Below are 19,282 nucleotides of genomic sequence, written 5' to 3' on the forward strand. Positions count from 1 at the left end.
TAAATTGACTGTAGCACAGGACAAGGCTTTCTTTTTAAGGGAGTCTCTGCATATAAGTAGTTTGCTCTGCAATCCCAAGAGCATGTGTAAGGCTCAGGTGACCAGACCTGCTGTTGGGCACAGAAGAACTTTAGTTTAATCAGGCATAAGACTCTAAAGAACAGGGGTCTTTGCATTAGCTGCTCTACACTTGTCCTAATTACAGGTGGAGGACCTTAAAAGGGCAAGCCCACGGGAAGCAAGAACAGAAAAGGTGGAGAGGTTGGGAGGGACAAGAGAATGAATGCATAGCTCTGATTTTAAATAAAACAGATTATCAAAGAGAGTATTCATAAAGAAATTTTCTGAGTACAATGGGGAAGACTAAGTATATAATGCAGCAACAGAGTCTAAAAGCAGACTGGGCAAGTCCCATGACCAGCCAGATTCACATTAGTACACAGTACACCAAATGTTAATTTCTATCTGGGCTGGAAAATGTTTCTTTCTGTGCTCAGATAAGATAGGTAAAAACATTTTATGTTGTATACAAGGGTAAGTTAAAGGGTACACTAAAATGTAACCTTTAAACTTCACAATGTAACAGCATACCACTTCCTGTTCAGAGATAGCACTCCAAGATCAATTAATCATGACTAAGACGAACAAACGGTCAACATTCTTAATTAGTGTTGATGCATTCTCCTCTGTGCCCTCATCTGTCATGAAGATTGTTTAAAAATCTGAGTTATTAGTCTTTATTGAGGAGTGGATCTGGTTAATATCTCTAAGAACAGAAATCATTCATCTAGCCACTATACACTGGTACCTGATAATTCCTACCCCCTGTATAAGCTACAGATAACCACCGCCCTAAGACCAACTTGGTAGCTATAAATCAAAATGAGTATAGCTCCCATGCAACCTGGGTTAATTTTTGTTTACAATATATCCATTGAAAATGCTGGTATGACACTTGAGGAGACTGCTTATAGATTAGTGCAGAAGAAAATATATAAAGCAGTCAAGGCAGAAAGGAAGAAAACACATCAATCATACAAAACATGGTAAACCCTCCCTAATTCACACTTAATGACTAGAAGATCCATTGTGATCACTGAACTTTATCAATACCTAATTTAAGCAAAGATCCTAAGTGCACAAAACACAAATTTATTCACTTGATAACTATAGTTTCATTTATACCATACAAATCAAAGTATTTGACAGCAACATATACACAAAAGTTTTGAGTTATTGCATAGAAACTCTAAAAAATAAGTTAAAATTAACAGTAAGGTTAACTCCCCAATTAGCAGTGCAAAGCAAGTGGTACTAGCAACACAGCTATAAGCACACTTCAAACATACTTTATATTCAATAAGAATAAAATAACACAGTGTAAGTCACTAAGAAAGTCAAATTTGAGATTCAATATCAGCTGTAAAGTTCAGGATTATTAAAATCTTATGACTTATAATTAATAGGAAAAAATAGTTCTACATTAAATTTTGTAATTCCTTCTGTTGTTCACCAAACGCACAGACAAAAGTCTGTGGAAAGACAATTTATAGTTGAACACAGATGCAGAAAGCAAGTCTGGGCAAGATCTAGATTCAGTTTTCTGCTCTCTCTGACCAAATATGTAGGACAAGCCATGGGAAAAAAAAAACATGCAGGAAGGAAAAAAGAATGAAAACTGAAACTAAGCACCCAGGAGGAACCCAGAATAGCTTAAATAAGTACTGGTTTTACAATAGAGATCTGCATCTCTGAAGCTCTTGCTCTCCCAATTATTTTTAATAAATTAGTGGGCAATGACAGTGCTTCACTTTAGCTAGTACTGAATAACAAACAAACAAACAAAAAGAAGAAAGAAACCCAACAAACAAACAGACCAAAAAATAAAAAAAGAAAATAAAAAAGAGGGGTGGGAAGGTCCAGAATGCCAGAGTTTAGGTGTCAATTCATACTGCTCTATTATTTTCAACTAAATCTCTGATAGGTGAGGTACCAGCAACTGACTGGAGCTTTTACAGTAGAAATTATCTTTCTTTCCAATGTTTCATGAGTAAATCTTAACCTCTTACAATCACAACAGGACATTTTAATAGCTTGACACCACTCTGAAGTTAACTACCATGCTTTAAACAGACACAGCAGCTTACTGAGTTCAGGCTGGTAATCTACTGCAATGCACGATAAACCAGAACAGTGAAAACAAGCACTGATTCATTTACATCAGCTCTGAACAATTTCTTCAAGTTTTATGCAATACTAGAGAAATCCCTGCAAACTTAACATTTAACAGAATGACTACTAATTGATACTAGAAACCACTAATAAATTATCCATAAAACCGCATGACTTAACAGTAGTGAACACTTATGCGCCATATACTGCAAAGTATCAAATAATTTGCTTTCAATGACAAAACTGCCCAGGGAAATTGTTTTCATTTAATAAAATTCAGGTGTACAATTTTCTGTATCATATTGTATAGAAAAATATTTTTGTTGTCTTCCAAGCTATAGCTTTATCCCTAGAGAGAATCCACATATATCTCCCCCAAAATGGAAAAAACACACATGTATTTCAGACAATACTAATAAGATAAAACAGACAAAGGACAGCCCAAGTTAGGTAACTAACTTTAAACTGAAGTTTCAAAACAGAGGCTGAGCTTCCAAATTCTTATCAAGGTATCCGAAGACTGGCCCAAAGCTTTCCAGTTGCTAAAAATGAAAGTAACTGCACTCTTGGCAAATTTTAAAAGCTTTTATCAGAAAGAAAGTTAAGTGTGAGAATAGCTTGCCTGTGCATACTGACAATTCTGGTCTTTCAGTGAGCTTACCTGGATATTTTCCTAAAAGACATGTACAGCTCAAAAAATCCAAGTACAATCCTGAGACAGAAACCACTCACTGGAGTATTTCTCCTGAGTGATGCATGAGGTCAAGTTCATCAATTCATCAAATGGCTTTTCCTGGCTCTTAACCTATTATTGCTCTTGCATTGCATATGAGTGTTTTATCACCTACTAAGCAAAGAAGTTGAACAGAGTGATTCCTCCTCAATGATTTGTCAGTACCAGTAGTTTTATCTCTTCATAATATATGAGAGTCAACACCATGCTTCTATATAAACACCTTGTTTTCAATTTATGTATACAGGAAGCTTGCTACACTTTCCTCTCACAAACTATTAATTTTTTAGTATTGGGGTGGAAACCCTCCTAGATATTCTTATCCTACTATAGAATTCAATAAAGAAATATACTTTCAAAGTCTTAATTCTTATCATCCTGAAATAAAGCAAAAAACCCCCCTGTGAACAGTATCACCTACATGTTCAACATGTGCAACAGCAAGAAACATCCTTAGCATCACATGAAATCAATATTTTGCTGCCTTTCTTTATACACAGCCTCTGAAGGAAAGCAAGGCAGAAAGCACAGCTCCTTCAGCTGCTATTTTCATAAAATGAAAGCCCTGTCACTAGTCAGCCTCTATCTGAAAACTCACCTAGGAAACCAGATTCTATTTCCAGATGCTCCCAAGAAAACACTTGGATATTAAAGATTTGGAGGCATGTGTATGTGGAAAAAAAAGGGAAACAAAATGCCTCCAAATCAAAACAATGTATCATTTTCTACATCTATTGTGCCAGTTTAGCAAAGGAACTTTTTAATACCATGTTACAGTGTATCTTACTGCAAATACTTCGTAAAATTTGCACAACTCCAGCTAGGAAGGACAATTTTGGAACAAAATAGAAACCAGTGAAAAATATTTTTCATTTGAATTTCCACAGAATCTGTATTATTGACTCTGGTCTGGTAGAGTACAACACTGTCAGTGTTATACTTTCAGAAGGGCTATTTATATATTGTAACTCTAAGACTTTCACTGTTTTCTTCACAGGAAATTAGTCTTTCACAATTAATGACATAAAATGTTACTGCATCAATGTAGCAAATACTACAATTAATGGTTCTGAATGAAAGCGTTGTCTCTACATTGTTTTTAAATTACTTTAAATAATTCCAACTTGCTGCATAAGGTCCTTTTCTCAGGTTTGTTCATGACATAGTCACTGTAACATAGAAACAAATTATTTGGAAAGTGAATAAAAAGCAAATATTTTTCTGTTGTTCAAATAAATATATTTATACTGTTTTAAAATTATGTATCTGCTTCTACCATTTGTTTCTAAAATTTGTATATGTTGCTTTTATCATCTTCAACAGAAAAAGGGGTAAGAAAGCCAGGATCAAGACATCAGATATGCTCATAAGGATGTTTGTGTAAGATTTTTTAGTTGGAAATGGAGAAATTTGGAATCCATCTAATTAAGAAACTATTTAAATGATGATTTTATAAAGCAACACATTTTGGTGGTCAAAAGAAAAACATTGTATCACACTTACGTGATTACAAAAAGGAGGTTTAAAAAATCCCAAAACACCACAAAGAAAGTCACCTGATGCTAACAACTACAGATAACATAAAAAAAAAGTCTGATAAGCAACTCCTATAAGTATTATGCCTAACGCATACTATAATTTTTTAAAATATATCGATGGTTAATCCAGCAGTCTCTTCACATACAGAACTATGAAATATACCTTTCACTACATCCAGAAATGCTCCCCAGTTCTCCATTCCAGACACATGCCATAGCTATATCCTGATTCAAATTCAAACATGGGCGAGTGATCTCTCTAATGTTACACGCTGCTCTCCAAGCAAAGAGGACACATGGAGACAGGCTGCAGGCTAGGCAAAGCACGATGCAGCAAGCCCCATAACATAACCTATCTGCCCAGAGCCATAATCCTGAAGTATACCCAAATATGTCATCTGTACACAGCAAAAATACACAAGATAGTATTTAGTTGCATTTTGCTAAATATATATACCCTATGTTATTTCTTTAATAGCAAACCACATCCAGAGTATTTCAATTATTATGTAAATATGAGTAACTTACTTTTATTTCCAACCAAGGCCACAAGTGGCTGTCTTTCTGATTCTTCATTCACTTTTTTTACCACATTATACCAGTCTTCCAAATTTTCAAAACTCTGGCCATTGGTAATATCATAAACCAAGAGAATACCCTAAATAAAAAGACATGTTTAAAATGTTACAGATTGTTTAAGAAGGTAATATGGTAAGATTTGCATCAGTCTAAATTGTCATAAAATAGAGCATTAACAAATAATGGCATCATATCTTTCAAGTCATCATATCTTTCAATTATAGATTTCTACACTATACACAGTATTTCAGCATTTCTCCTGCATTTTATGTGTCCAAAATTCATGTTTCAGAAAACAAAATGGCAGCACAGTCAAGAGCATAATTAATTATATCAGAAATATTACAAACTGCATAAACTTTATGATAAACCCAAAACAGCATTTCACACTAATAGGAAGATAAAAATTACACTAGAGAAGGTCTTTTATTTTAAGTAATATTGGTTGCAGTTTCAATGTTCCCTTTTTCAGAAAAAAAAAAAACAAGGCAGTTCAGTTTTACATTTCTGCACATTGTCTGTCATATTTCTAGTGTCTTTTGGGGATAAAGGCCAGACTCCATTCCTTCAGTGCATAGAAGACAAGTATTGGCTTGCTTTCAACTTTCAAAAGAGAACTTAAAGATATAGTGAGAACTCAAAAAGGACTGCCATATATTTCAGAGTTTTTGGGCCAAGCTACAGGTAACAAATACTCAAAGCAGACACTGCTGACAATTCCTCAGCACAAATATCCAATATTATAAAGAACAGCCCATTAACAGTCCTATCTCCTTTCCCTCCACAATTCTAAGACCACCTCTCAGATCTTGAATCTTCTGCCCCTGCTTCCCACTACACCCTATTAAAGTCAGTATCTTATAAACAAGGAATAAAGTCAGAATTGGCTTCAGTCACACTTCTTCTCATGGAGTTCACACCTGCCAAAAAAAACCTACATCTGCACACTGTTTCTCACATGAAATACTCACAGATATTCAGAAAAGAACAATACAATACATACAAAAATAGCTGAGTCAATGACCTACTGCCAATAGAAAAGATTTTTCAAGTTTTCTCAGGCATTTTTCAAGGCCCAGTTTCAACCAATAGTTAAAAGGAGTGCCTTAGATCATAAGGAACGCCTTAGATCACAAAACAGAGTGTACACTTACTTAATAATTTCACATTTGACAACAAACTAGTATAGACTGCAAGACTTTTTGAGGAGAGTTTAGATTTTATGATAACACAGTGTAAAAATAATAAGATGCAATTCAGTAACTACCATGACAATTTCAAAGGAAGCAATAATCAAGTGTGCAATAGGAAACATCTGGCTTTGTAGCAAGTTCCATAGAATAGGATCAAGGTGTTACAGCTCACAGCTGAATATGTGGTGCTAATTTTGCAAATATCACAGTGGCATAAAATATTCCAGGTGAAATAATGCATCCATTTTTGAACACTTGAATGCCAAAAAAGGGTATACTAGTAACAGTGTCAAAGGTTTGGAAACCATGACTGACATGAAAAAAGTGGGGAAAAAAAAACCTGACTGCTTCAACAAATGCATGACTTATGATGATGCTGGTACAAGTTTTAAGAGAAGACAATAGGAGTTCTCTTTGTATATGCTTTTATATATAGTCTGCAGAAGCCACTAAATTGGGAAAACCAGCCAATGTACCTGAGGGCAGGTTTACCACAAAGGAGTATGCAGATATGCTCAAGGAACGGGTGAAAGGTGCCTTTCAACATTCAACAAGGATAAGTGCAAAGTCCTGCAGCTGGGAAGGAATGAACAATACAGTCTGAGGGGAGCAATACATGACTGGCTGGGGAACAACTGGAAATGACCTGCAGGTCTTGTCAGACAGCGGGCCACATTTGAACCAGCAACATTCCCTGGCAGCAAGGATGGCCAATGTGATCTTGGGCTGCATTAGCAGAAGTACAGCCACCAGTCCAGGGAACTTTTCTACTCAGCACTTTTTTGGATCACATCTAAAAGAATACATCCAGTCAGAACACATCTTTACGCCCCTCAAGATATCAGAAAAGTGGAGTGACTTCAGCAGAGGGCCAGCAAGATGATCAGAGGCTGGAGCTCTTGTTTTATGAGGAAGAGATGAACAAACCCAAAGTCTTCAGCACGGAGAGGAAGCAGCACTGGGAGAACCTAAAAGCAGCCTTCCCATACCCATAAGAAAGCCATGAAGGAGATGGAGCCAGGCTCTTCACAGTAGTGCATGGCAGGATAAAACTCAGTTGGGCATAAGCTGAAATAAGAGAAATTCAAACCATACCTAAGCATTTTCACCATGAGAAAAATAAAGCAGGTTGACCAGAGGTTGCTCAGACTCCATCCTTAGAAGTTTACAAGCAGGAACTTAATAAATCCCTGAGCAGCCTAGTTCCTTCTCTCAGTTGACCCTACTTAGAGTGTTTTACTACTGACCTCCTGACACCCTTCCACCCTGAACTTCCTTACAAATCTGGGATCAATACAACATGTAGCAATAGGTTTAACTCACAGCAAGATTATATTGAGGGTACATACTAAAAACAAGCAAATAAACATAAAAAACCTATATGGAGACTGAAAGAAGAGCAAAGGTCTGAAATACACCACCTATAACAGTCACCAACACTGAAAATTTTTTGAAGTTTGCTAAAAGTCATTATACAAGGATAACTTTGAAGGAGGGCAACAGATCCTGTTAAGATCCCTCCAACTCCTAATTTCTTATGACAGTAATACCAATCTATCTCCTTTCCTCCAATGTTATCAGCTCCTTGGCAAACCTGAATTTTTGTTCCTTATATTTATATAGTTACTATTGATTTCTGAGGAAGAGCTTTCATCAGTTCCTTCAAAGAGATTAAGAATTATGACACTAAACTTTTCCCTTGCTATCTTTCCTTCTTTACCAATCAAATCTAATATTAAACATCCACTTCCCTCCTCCAATTTTGGTACAATTTATTATCTTCTATCTCTAAATTAATCTCAGTTAATTTCTCCTATTTTTATAACTACCCAAATGCCTGGGCACATATGTAATTGTCTCACAATCTAAGTTTTGCTCTAGGAAGGACATACTTGTGTTATTAAACGCTCAGTGGAAAAGAAACTCAATCTAAAGGATAGGTATGGTATAGGTTAAAAAAAATGCCAGCCATAATGCTGAAAGCTCTAAATTAGTAAAGAGCACACAGCAATGCTTCTTTCACCAGCTCAGTTCTCTCACCAACTTGCAGAAAAGCAGATTATCTAAACCATCTTCAGCACTAATCAGAGTTCGATGGAGAAAATATAAGAAAGTGTGAGAATCTAAGGTTAGCCAACTCTTTCTAACCAGTTCTCCAGAGAAATTCTACTCTGCTTCATGTCCTCTAGACAACTGTAGCCTACCTACCCCTTTGGATGAAAGGGTATTCAAAACAGAATTACCACCCCAGAAATCATTTAACAAAGTTAGCAAATAGAGCTGGCTTAACTTCCTTTTGGTCCCTTTCTCTGTGATCTAAAACACTCCTTCTAAAGACATTATTTTCTTAAACATTTTTTTTAGTCTTGTCAATATCTGCTGCACTTAAGAAACAGAGACGCAAAAAAAGGCAGCATGGCATCCAGGTCATAAAGAATACTTTGTGCTTAGATTTTTACCACAACAGCTTGTGGTCTACAAGAAACTTACTTACATACGATAGTATGATATAGATAATTAATGAAGGGCTACTCACAACTCCATGGCTAAAATTTATTTCACCTTTTTCTTTTATTTAACAGAGAAATGCAATAATTGCTTTAAAAAATACATAATATTTTCCACAAACTTACAGTATATGGAGTACAGACTAAGTAGACAGCATAAAAGCTGTTGTTTCCATATTATGTGTGAGGAATTAAGGAGGGAAATTAACACTGGCATTTTTACACAAAAGTACTGTATTTCCCTGCCATGTAAAAGGTTTGAAACACATGGTAGACAACATGTCAAGAACAGCAGATTGATTCTCCAGTCTCCAGCAACATGGCAAATAGTCCCTGCTTGCATAATTATACTCTAGTAAGAGAGACATTTTGCCTACTTTAGTGCATATGTGAGTGCTTTTTGTTTTGGAATTATAGAGCATTTTCAAAAATAGGTCACTGGAACCTGAGAATATTGCAGAAATTATTTGCTGCTCCCTGGAGAAAACAGTGTCTGCAGTACTCCCATTAACAAACCAATTTATGATGTAACATATGCCAGATCTAAAAGATAATTTAAACTAGATATGTGGGTAGGGGCAGCAATTACTGAAAGATATGGGAGTGCCTCTGAAAGATTTACCACACAAACAGCAGCACCATTATTTCAAAACTGAAGTACTAGTATGGAAGTGTTGTAACCAGGCAACATATTCATACTGATAATCAAAATTTAAGATGTGCCAAGTTTATGTCAAGATCTGTTACAATAAAAGGAAGCTAGAGAAAACTATAATTAAAAACATATGTTTTCTTCTTCATTTATCCTCAGCTACCCTCATCCCATGACCGATGTTTGCATCAAGGAACTAAACTCTCGTATTTTCCTTAATACTTTAAGATAAGTCAGGCCAAAATTCTAGAGTACTTTTTCTAGTCACAGAATATTAATCTAGTAAAGAGCAACTTAATAGTTGCAGAAATGTGCAGATGAAAACAGAGTTTTTGCAAATTAAAGCACCTTACAGTCCACACATACACTGCTGTCTTTGCTGATACTGAGGACATAGTCACTCAGGTAACTGTGATTAAGTTGCCATAACTGAATTACTCTCATCACAGCTGTGACAACTGACTACACAATTACTCTCAGCATCTCTCAATTCTGAGATAAATGCAGTAGTTTAAAACAGCTTTTAGTCAGTGTTGATTATTAACACCTTTTATTTATAAAGAACAGAGGGCTCTTCTTTTCTCCACACCTTGCAGTCCTGCCCCACCACTGAAATTCCGCTACCAAGATAGGATGCAGCAACTACATTATTCTAAATGAGCAATAGCAGAGAAAAAAATGAAAAATGTGCAGGGGGAAACAACTGCTTCAAGACAGAAGTGAATTGCAATTTCTCCAACTGCAATGAACACAAGTTCTCATGCTCAAATCCACCATTTTTATTTTAAAATATGATACAATAAATAGGGGATCTCAATCAAAACATAGCATCTTAACAGTAGCCTAATCAAAAGATCTGTCCTAGTGGATTAATTCATCTCTCATTAGAGAGAAAGAAACCTCCAGTGGCAAGTTTTTGCAGTGAAATATAGAAGGATGCTCCACTTTCTCTTGCTGATATCCTGATCAAATTTCAACCAAGATCAGGTGAACTGTAGACCATAATCTTTTCGGTTGCTGGAAATTCACTAAACTTTCATCTCCAGCTGGCCATAGGATTTTAGAAGTAGGCCTACCATACACATAGATTTCTGAGCACAAAAATAAGAATCCAGCAGCTTATGATTTCTGAATCTCACAATGATCAAATAGATGGAAATCTACACAAGGCTATGGGCATCTGCAAATACTTGATAAAGGCACAACACATACCATAGGTATGCTACAAACAATTCCACAAATGTAGTTTAAATCTGAATTATTTAATTTGAAAGATACACAGACAAGCACAATTTCTGCAACAGATCCAAATAATCTGCTTTATCTGTATCTGTACAGCTTGTGTACCTTAAGATGTTTAAAATCCCAGCTGCACCACACATGCTGATCAAGCGCAACTTGCCACAAGCACATACACTTTTTTTTGTAGCAACCTTCACTCAAGTTACTGCAATATTTTAAAGGCTCTCTTGCACTAGGGAACCCCAAACTGAACACAGAACTCCAAGTGCAGCCTCAAAAATGTCAAGAGTGCATGATATTCACTTTCCTTGATTTGAATACTTCATTCTTACTAACACAGCTCAGTACTCATGCAGCTTTTACTGTTGCAAGGATGCATTGCAAACTCTCATTCAACAGTTTTTCACTTCAATAAGACACCCATCCAAGAACTTTTTCCTCCAAAGCCATTTCACAGAATGACTGAGGTTGGAAGGGACCTCTAGAAGTCATTTGGTTCAATGCTTCTGTTCAAGCAGTGTCACCCAAAGCCAGCTGCCCAGGACCATGTCCAGATGGCTTTCGAGTTTCCCTGAGGATGGAGCCTCTACAAGCTCTCTGGTCAACTTGTGCCAGTTCTTAGTCATGCCTACAGTAGAAAACACGTTCCCTGGTGTTCAGAAGGAATTCCCTGTGTTTCAGTTTGTGCCCATTGCTCTGGTCCTATCAACAGACACTACACAAAAAAGCCCAGTTCTCTCTTCCTTGCACCCCTCCTGCATGGTGTATATATACTGATTAGCCTTCTATTCTCCAGGCTGAACAGTCACAGCTCTCTCAGCCTTTCCTCATTAGAGAGATGCTCCAGACAATTAATCACCTTTGTGGCCCTCCACTGCACACTCTCCAGTTGATTCTCAGCTACATAACATTATTCTGTACCAGGTGCAGGACTTGGCATCTGTCATCAGCCAAACCTCACAAGGTTTCTATTGGTCCACTCCTTCAGCTGGTCATGGTCTCTCTCAGTAGCAGCCTTACCCTCCAGCACAGTGATCATTTCTACCCATTGGTGCTATTCATAAACTTACAATGTTTTGTTCCATTGTTAAAAGAATTAGTAAAAGACACAACCCCAGTACCAGCCTGTAAGAAATAAAACTTATAATCAGTCAGACATTGAGCTACAGACCTTTAAATCTAGCTGTCCATTCAGATTTTCAGTAAATTTACAGTCCAACCATTCCACCTGTATCTCTACATATTGTAATAACATTATGGGAGATTATGTCAAAGGCCCTGCTGAAGATAAATTACATCCACTGCTCTCCTCTCCACAGAGCTAACCATCTAACCACAGACAGCAATCAAGTTGGCTGTACGTATTTAACCCTCTCCAACTCCATGCTACCTCTTCCCAATTACTTTATTGCTGTTTTGTTGTCCATTCACAGGAATTTTTGTCCATATTTTAAAGGACTTTTCCTTTATAATACTCCTACTTGTTCTACTTTGCCTTTCCTCTTTTTCTTACAAAAAGCTACAGATGTTCAACCTGAAATAAGCTTTAACCTTGAAATAAGCTGAAAGTGGTGCCTTTACAAACTATTCATGGCATTTCATGAATAGATGAAAATAGAGACAGTTTTATGCATCTTTAACAGCACTGTTAAAAAGCTAATAGAAAAGCGTGTCAGAACTCAACATGGATGATAAGAAGCTTCCTACAGACACTGGAAATACATGCCAACACTGGGAGAGAAAAATCACTAGTCAATTTAAAAAATTAGGGTTAAAATGAGGACTAGAGAAAGATTAAAGACAAAGAAATTGGATATATGATTTTTTTGTTAATGTGTTCTGAATGACTAAAAAAAAATCAAATTTTAGTCTTATCGATATCAACTGTTTATGCACTTTTGGGCACTGATACTAACTTTTTGTCTTGCTATTTTTGGTAAGAAACTCCTAAGTTTATCACCAAATTCAATACAGACAAAGCTAGTAGCCTTTTATTTCCTTCATTAAATTTACTTTGGACATATGGCAACAATTTGTGATTAATCAAACTCCCTCTGTCATGGAAGCCACTTTCTCCTATTGCTTGGTAGATCTGTAACAGGTCAGCTAATCGGTTTTTATTTAAAAAAAAAAAAAGAATATGCTATAAAACAGATGCAACAGCTAAAAACATTGCCTTTTTTTGAAAGCGACAAAATGTTACATTGGCAAGCTTCTCTTTATCTAATTAACTAATAAATCCCCATCTCTTTCACTAGCCATTCCTGTGCTGCATAACATGATCTAATAGCATGTTATGCATATTGTTCTCATTACAAACTCCAAATTAAGGAACAGAGTACATTTTAGGACCACTTATGCTAAGAAGTTTGGCATTTATAATACATCCTCCGAAATCATCTCATGATTTAAGATAGAGTAATAATGCCTAGTTCTTAATCGTACCATCCACTTTAAGTTGCTTAGTTAACCCGAATATAAACTTAATTTTCATTGGACAGGAGTTCTGCAAAAATATTTAGCTACCTGGTCATCTCCTTTTGTTTGCCCTCTTATAACTCCAGTTGCATGTATGAGTTTAATGGTGTAGGATTGCTCTTAATTTCCTCCTTCTACCTTCCCCCCCCCCCAGGAGGCAGCTGTTCTGAAAGCAGCCACTCTATCCACCATGTGGACAACCAAACAGCCTTTACTATTTACTGTGATTGCTTTTCTTAACTCAAGACACAAAGCCTGGAAACAACCATCTGTTCTTGGGAGTTACTCAGTTCTATAAATGCACACGCTTGCTTTTTATGTCAGCTCTAAAAAATTAGCTACACACCAAAATGAAAGTAGGGTATTAATATCAATTAAGTCTAGACTGAACAGACATTCAACATTTTTGAGACTGAAATAAAAGCTGTACATAATGTATGTATGTATAATTTTAAGAACAAAGTTTCAATTATTTTTATATCATTGTATAGATACAATTATCAGCATTTATACTGTACCTGAGCTCCATAAATATATTTATCCAGCATTTTGCCTCCTATCGTTTGTCCCCCCACATCCCACACTTGAAGAGTTACATTCAAATTTCCTGGAAAAAAAATTATACAGATATTGTGTAACCTGGAAAATTTAGATACAAATACATTCAACAACAATAGCTTTTAAGAAGTAGACAAGAAATAGGACAAGAAATAAATTTCAAAACAAAAATAATTGTATCATCTGGGAAAAAAGTAATTTGTGTCCAGCTGAGTCATTAAGATACAGTAAAACCATAGCTATTTATTAATATACCTAATATTAACAAAAAATCATTGGAATTGCATAAAGTATAACATTCCTAGCTAGAAATTATATAATATATCCCACTGACAAAACATGTAAAACTGCACAAAGAATGTTCTAGAGTGTGGTACTTGGAACTGAAAGGTAACACAGTTAATGCCCACTTAGCCACATTATTCATACTGTGTGTCCCTTCCTCACCCCCTCTCCAAATCTTCCTTACAAATCAAGAAGCGAGAACATTCTTCATAATAACTTCATTTGGCAGTGGTGCTGATAGTGGTGAACAGTTACAGAATTATACAGCTGACAAAGTAAAAAAATTAAAACACTGACACACATTTGAGGATGCAAATTACGATTACTTCCTCCACTCACCACCTTAAGACATGAAGCCAAACTGGACATGATTTACCTAATTTCATCTTCAAAGAATCAACACTAAGGATAGACCTTCCTTTTTACTCTAAACCATTTTAAAGCTATGTTGATACTGTTAACAGGTTTAAAAAAAAAAAAAACTCACAAAAAGATCAGTGTAAATACAGATTATTTAATATCCTACAACATATATATTCTGCAAGACAACTCAGCAACTCACAGATCAAAAATACACACAGAAAGGCATGGTACCGTATACATACAGACATATTAAAGTATAATTTCTCACATTTTGCATGGTAAGAACTGTTTTCAGAACTGTACTGATTACCTGGGAGCACCAAACTCTAACAGAGTAAGGCCCAACTAAATTTTTTCTCATCCACATACAACTCACATGACATTTACATGTTAATACGAATTCCACATAGTCACAAATAATCATAACTGCCTAGTAATTTTACTCCTGGATTTAACAAAATGCAACAAATTTCACATCACAACACTTGCAAATCGAGTGAAAACAAACACACTATTTTGGCTCGCTAAGAAAGATATAGTTAATTCAACTATGTTATGTAGTTGACAATGTGATTTGACACCACATGATCCATTTAGCTGTAAATTCATAACTGACATGCTCGCCTTACACAGGGGAATGTGCTCCAAGGAAATGTATCACAGCACCAGGTGAAAATAACCAGCAAATTATAACTATATAGCTGAATATATGCTACTCATGGTATTACACATACCACATTATACTTTTATAATGCACCTTGCTTTCATCTGGTTAAAAGAGCAGATTTCCAAAACTGCTACCCTGGTCTCAAAAATACAGAGATGAATGTGAAACAGTACTATTAAGTTACACTGAGTTTTATATAATACCAAGAGAATTTCTACACAGAGCTTTGAAAACACATCATAAACACCCCAGATCAAAAAAGGCAACCTTTTATAATCAACAAAAAGCTTACTTGTTTTGATAGTTCATATACTATGTATTATTTAATTAATTATTTTAAAAGCTTAGAACATAAATGATCATAAACAATGCAGGAAAGTCTGCTTCCACAAAGCATGTGTCATGGATAAACTAGTGCATCCACAGTCTGAAAAGACTATGCATCCTCAGTGGGTAAAATAACTATGCAGGCTCAAAGGCTCACCATGGTACAGTATTCTACCCCTATGTATTTTAGTGGAAAGTCGCTGTGCCACTCATGACAGCTATTTGGAAAAAAAAAAAAAAGAAAAAAGAAAAAACCCTTCATAAATACTATCACTCTGTAATTTTCAGATGCCTAATTTTGTGTTCAAGTGCTCTAAAAAGTTTCAACGTGATTTTTCCTCCTAAGGAAATAATTATGCACAGCATACTGGCCTTAGTATCTGGATAACTGCATGGAATGATCTGAGAAATTTTAGTGCAGTAAGTTAAATAGTCTAACTGTGATTGTCCAACTAAAAAAAAATCTCCTATTACAAGTTATTTAGTCTGCTTCATTAACAACAGAAAAAAGAAATGAGGGAAAAAAAAACATTGGTATGTTCATTTAAGGTGAATTCCTTCTCAATTAGGACCTCACTGACTATTGAATTCACATTGATCATCTGCTGTGCAAAATGCTTCATTTTCCCTTTTTTTCCAATTAGGTTTTGTAATATTTGCTTTGTGCTCTGATTCTGGGGAAGAAAGAGGATATTAGGATTATTCTGACAAAAGGGAAAGTTGCAGGCAATTTACCTAGCAAGTATTTAATTAACAACTGGGATAGTAGCACATGAAGGTTGAAATCTTTTATTTTTTCAGTTTAACAGAAACATAAAAACTAGAGACTTACAACAAAACAAAAAGAAACTACACATAATAAGACAATTCTTAGAAACAGCCTTAACACTCCAATAAAAATAATGGAATGATCCCATCAAAATAATATGTAATACTCTATTAAGAAATAAAAAAACCTCAGCACCCCTTTGCTCTGTACAAAATGCACACAAGTGCAAAACTGAAATACGTGAGGCAGCACAGTGCAAGTGTGTAAATTGCTTCTGGTATGAACTGAAGCCACCACTGCACACAGTAGTGACCTAGTAGGGCTGCTGCAGCAGTGACCCTGCAGGAGGACACTTGGTATAATGGTTAACCTTACTTAAAGCGTTGCACAGTCAAAATGGAACTGAAAACACAAGTCTGACCACTTTTTACACCAAGGACTTTAAAAAAAATCCTTTTAACAGAAGAATCCTGTTTACTGAACCTCCCAAAAAGCATATAACTATGGCTCTTAAGTCTCTATCAGCAGACCCTCTGACTAACAGATACACTATTTAAGCAATAAAACCTACACCATGGTTGCATCCAGACTATACAAGACTCTGCATCAATAAATACAATGAAACTGATTTGCACTTAAAAAAAGTAGTTTGAACAAACCGCATGAAGTGAATTTGTCATGTGGACACTAAAAAAATGTTGAACACTGAACTTTCAAAATTGATAAAAGTATTTCTGATTTACAGTATAGCATTAAACTGTATTGTTTGACCATGCAAAATATTTACAACTTCCAATGCAAAACTGTATTAGTTACTAAAACAACTGGAGACAAATGCCACTTTTATCTTAAAAAATATTTTTTAAAAAATTTTAACATAAAATAAAACAAAAAATAAAACCAGAAAAACAGTTCTTTATTTTGTAAGTTATAATATATTTCAATGAAGCCTAATGCAAACTTCTGTGCAATTCTAGAAATGTGTCATTTTAACTTCTGTAATTTTTGCTTACATTGAAGAAGAAAAAAATCAATTACAGAACCATAGCAGTTCATCAATTCTACTATTGAATAAGATAAATTGAGTCTTTTTTTCCTACTGATGCACACATGATTTCTGTGCAGTGGTATCAACTCAACTTTCAAGTAAACATAACAGCTCTGCAAACCAAGAACTAATGAAGAAATTAGAAAAACCCACTTACTAAATTAATGCTTCCCATTCCAGTATTCAGAAATGTTACCTCCCTCCCTCTCACTCCCCATGAACATAGAGAGCCATATATACCTAAACACATATATAGGCATAGGCAAAACTAGAATGACAACCTACAGAAAAATGTGTCTTCCTGAATATGAATACAAATGCTACTGTGTTGAAGAAAACAGATGTTCAGACTTTTTGGTGCTATTTTTACCTGCATTCTGATTTTATTACAACATAAACTATGAATGAATGAAATTCACACAGAAAATAAACTATGAACAAAAATGAATGAAGCAATAGTTGATAATTTTCCAGCTTTTCTACTCAACAAGGATATTTAGAATCCCAGTAATGATTCTGTATGCTTAACAGCTGGAAAAAAAACTTACAAAATACAAGTTCTCAGCATGCACACTGCGTGACTTGTGTACACATTGCAAGTATTGCTGTTAAGTACTATACACGCTGGCATTTTTAGAGGCATGAGCAAGACAATAAAAAAATTATTCTGTTGATTTTATGGAGAAATAAGCACTGGAATTTGGTACTTTATCACTCACCAGATACTAAAAAACATACAGCAAAATGGCCAAACCAAAATAGTAAACACAGGAATAGTCCGAAAAGATTATTCTATTTCACTTAAGAAAATACATAAACATAATCAAGAAATTATCTGCAATATAATTTAAATAAAAAAAGTTCAAGAACTGCAGACATTTTCTTTTAACTTCAGGTTACAGATAAAATGCTTAATTTCTGGCTTTGCTTCCCTCCTCTCCCTTCACAAGGAGAAGACAGAACTACAGAACTTGCATCAACTTTATCAAATCTCACTACAGCTTTTAATAATTACACAAACTTTTTCTAAATTCTGATTTCTGAATCCAGAAGTAAATTTAATTAAATACCTACATACTTAGAATATGAGCACACAAAAATCAGTGAAAAGACATATATTTAACCCCAATTGTTCAGAGACAAACTTAACCAGCAATTATTCTCTTTTAATTATTTCTTTGCATTTTCCATGAAGTGTGCTGCAACTGGCATCTAAATAGTTTCTTTGCCGTCATGAAGTGAAACATCTTGAATGCTCAAACTGTATTTTTATGAGTGCCAAGGGACCCTAAATTTTAGTGGTCTATTAAATGCCAGCAATTTCATGCTGCCTTGCATAAAACAGCATTCACATATTAGAGCACTGCGAGTCCATAGCTGCATTATACTTCTCTCACACAACTCAAATATGAGTTGTGTATTTCATTAAAAAATATACATATTTCTTTCAAAACACATAGACTTTTTCAACTGAGTTTAAAGTTCCATTTCATTGTTGTGTATTACACTATCCACATGGAAAATGAGTGCACTCAAGCATGGACAAGAAAAATCAACAATACAGACAGCATTCCTTTTATTTGAATTCAGTGTTTTACTTAAAGATGTAACTTGCAAATGCATAACTCTTTGACACCTGGCAAGAATGTATGAACAAAATATTCTCCAAACAACATAATTTACTTTGCCATAAAAATTACTGCACTAAGCTTATTTAGTACACATTACTCCGAAGAATCTGTTTCTGCAAGTCTTGCTGCCACCCAACCTTTCAGTGTTAGTTGTTGTTCTCTTACCTGGCAACAATATCCTTTTCAAGAAGAAGTCCAGTCCTATGGTTTGTTTGTACTGTTTTCCAAATGTTTCTTGAGCAAAACGTGTAGCTAAGGACGTCTAAAACAGAACAGTATCAAATTAAGTTATCATTTTTAACAGCAACAAACTTTATGTTAACCCAGAAGTATGAAATACAGTTAAGCACTTTTTAAATCAATGAATGCTAACAGTGTTCATGGATTTGGATTGACAAGCAGTCCAGTCAGTTTCAACATAATAACAGGAGGTGGCAAAAGCTACTAATTTATGCAAAAAGAAGCAAGGTGCATATTTGCTTTGATTTTAAAACAAACTCTAACAGTCCTATTACAAAATATTACACAGATTTGAATGAG

General features: G+C 35.2%; 1 protein-coding gene across 3 annotated transcripts in view; it reads right to left on the bottom strand.

The window, feature by feature from the left end:
- Positions 1–19,282, bottom strand: part of RAB28 (RAB28, member RAS oncogene family) — a 62,315-nt gene that overhangs the window by 36,277 nt on the left and 6,756 nt on the right. For all 3 annotated transcript variants that reach the window (XM_062493391.1, XM_062493390.1, XM_062493387.1), the window contains exons 2-4: positions 18,908–19,004; positions 13,613–13,701; positions 4,972–5,101 (exon numbers count right to left, since the gene is read on the bottom strand). In XM_062493391.1, coding sequence (XP_062349375.1) covers positions 4,972–5,101; positions 13,613–13,701; positions 18,908–19,004 — 316 coding nt within the window. The remainder of the gene's footprint in view (positions 1–4,971; positions 5,102–13,612; positions 13,702–18,907; positions 19,005–19,282) is intronic.

This window comes from Cinclus cinclus, chromosome 5 (genome assembly GCF_963662255.1).
Source record: "Cinclus cinclus chromosome 5, bCinCin1.1, whole genome shotgun sequence".
NCBI classification, from domain to species: Eukaryota; Metazoa; Chordata; class Aves; order Passeriformes; family Cinclidae; genus Cinclus; species Cinclus cinclus.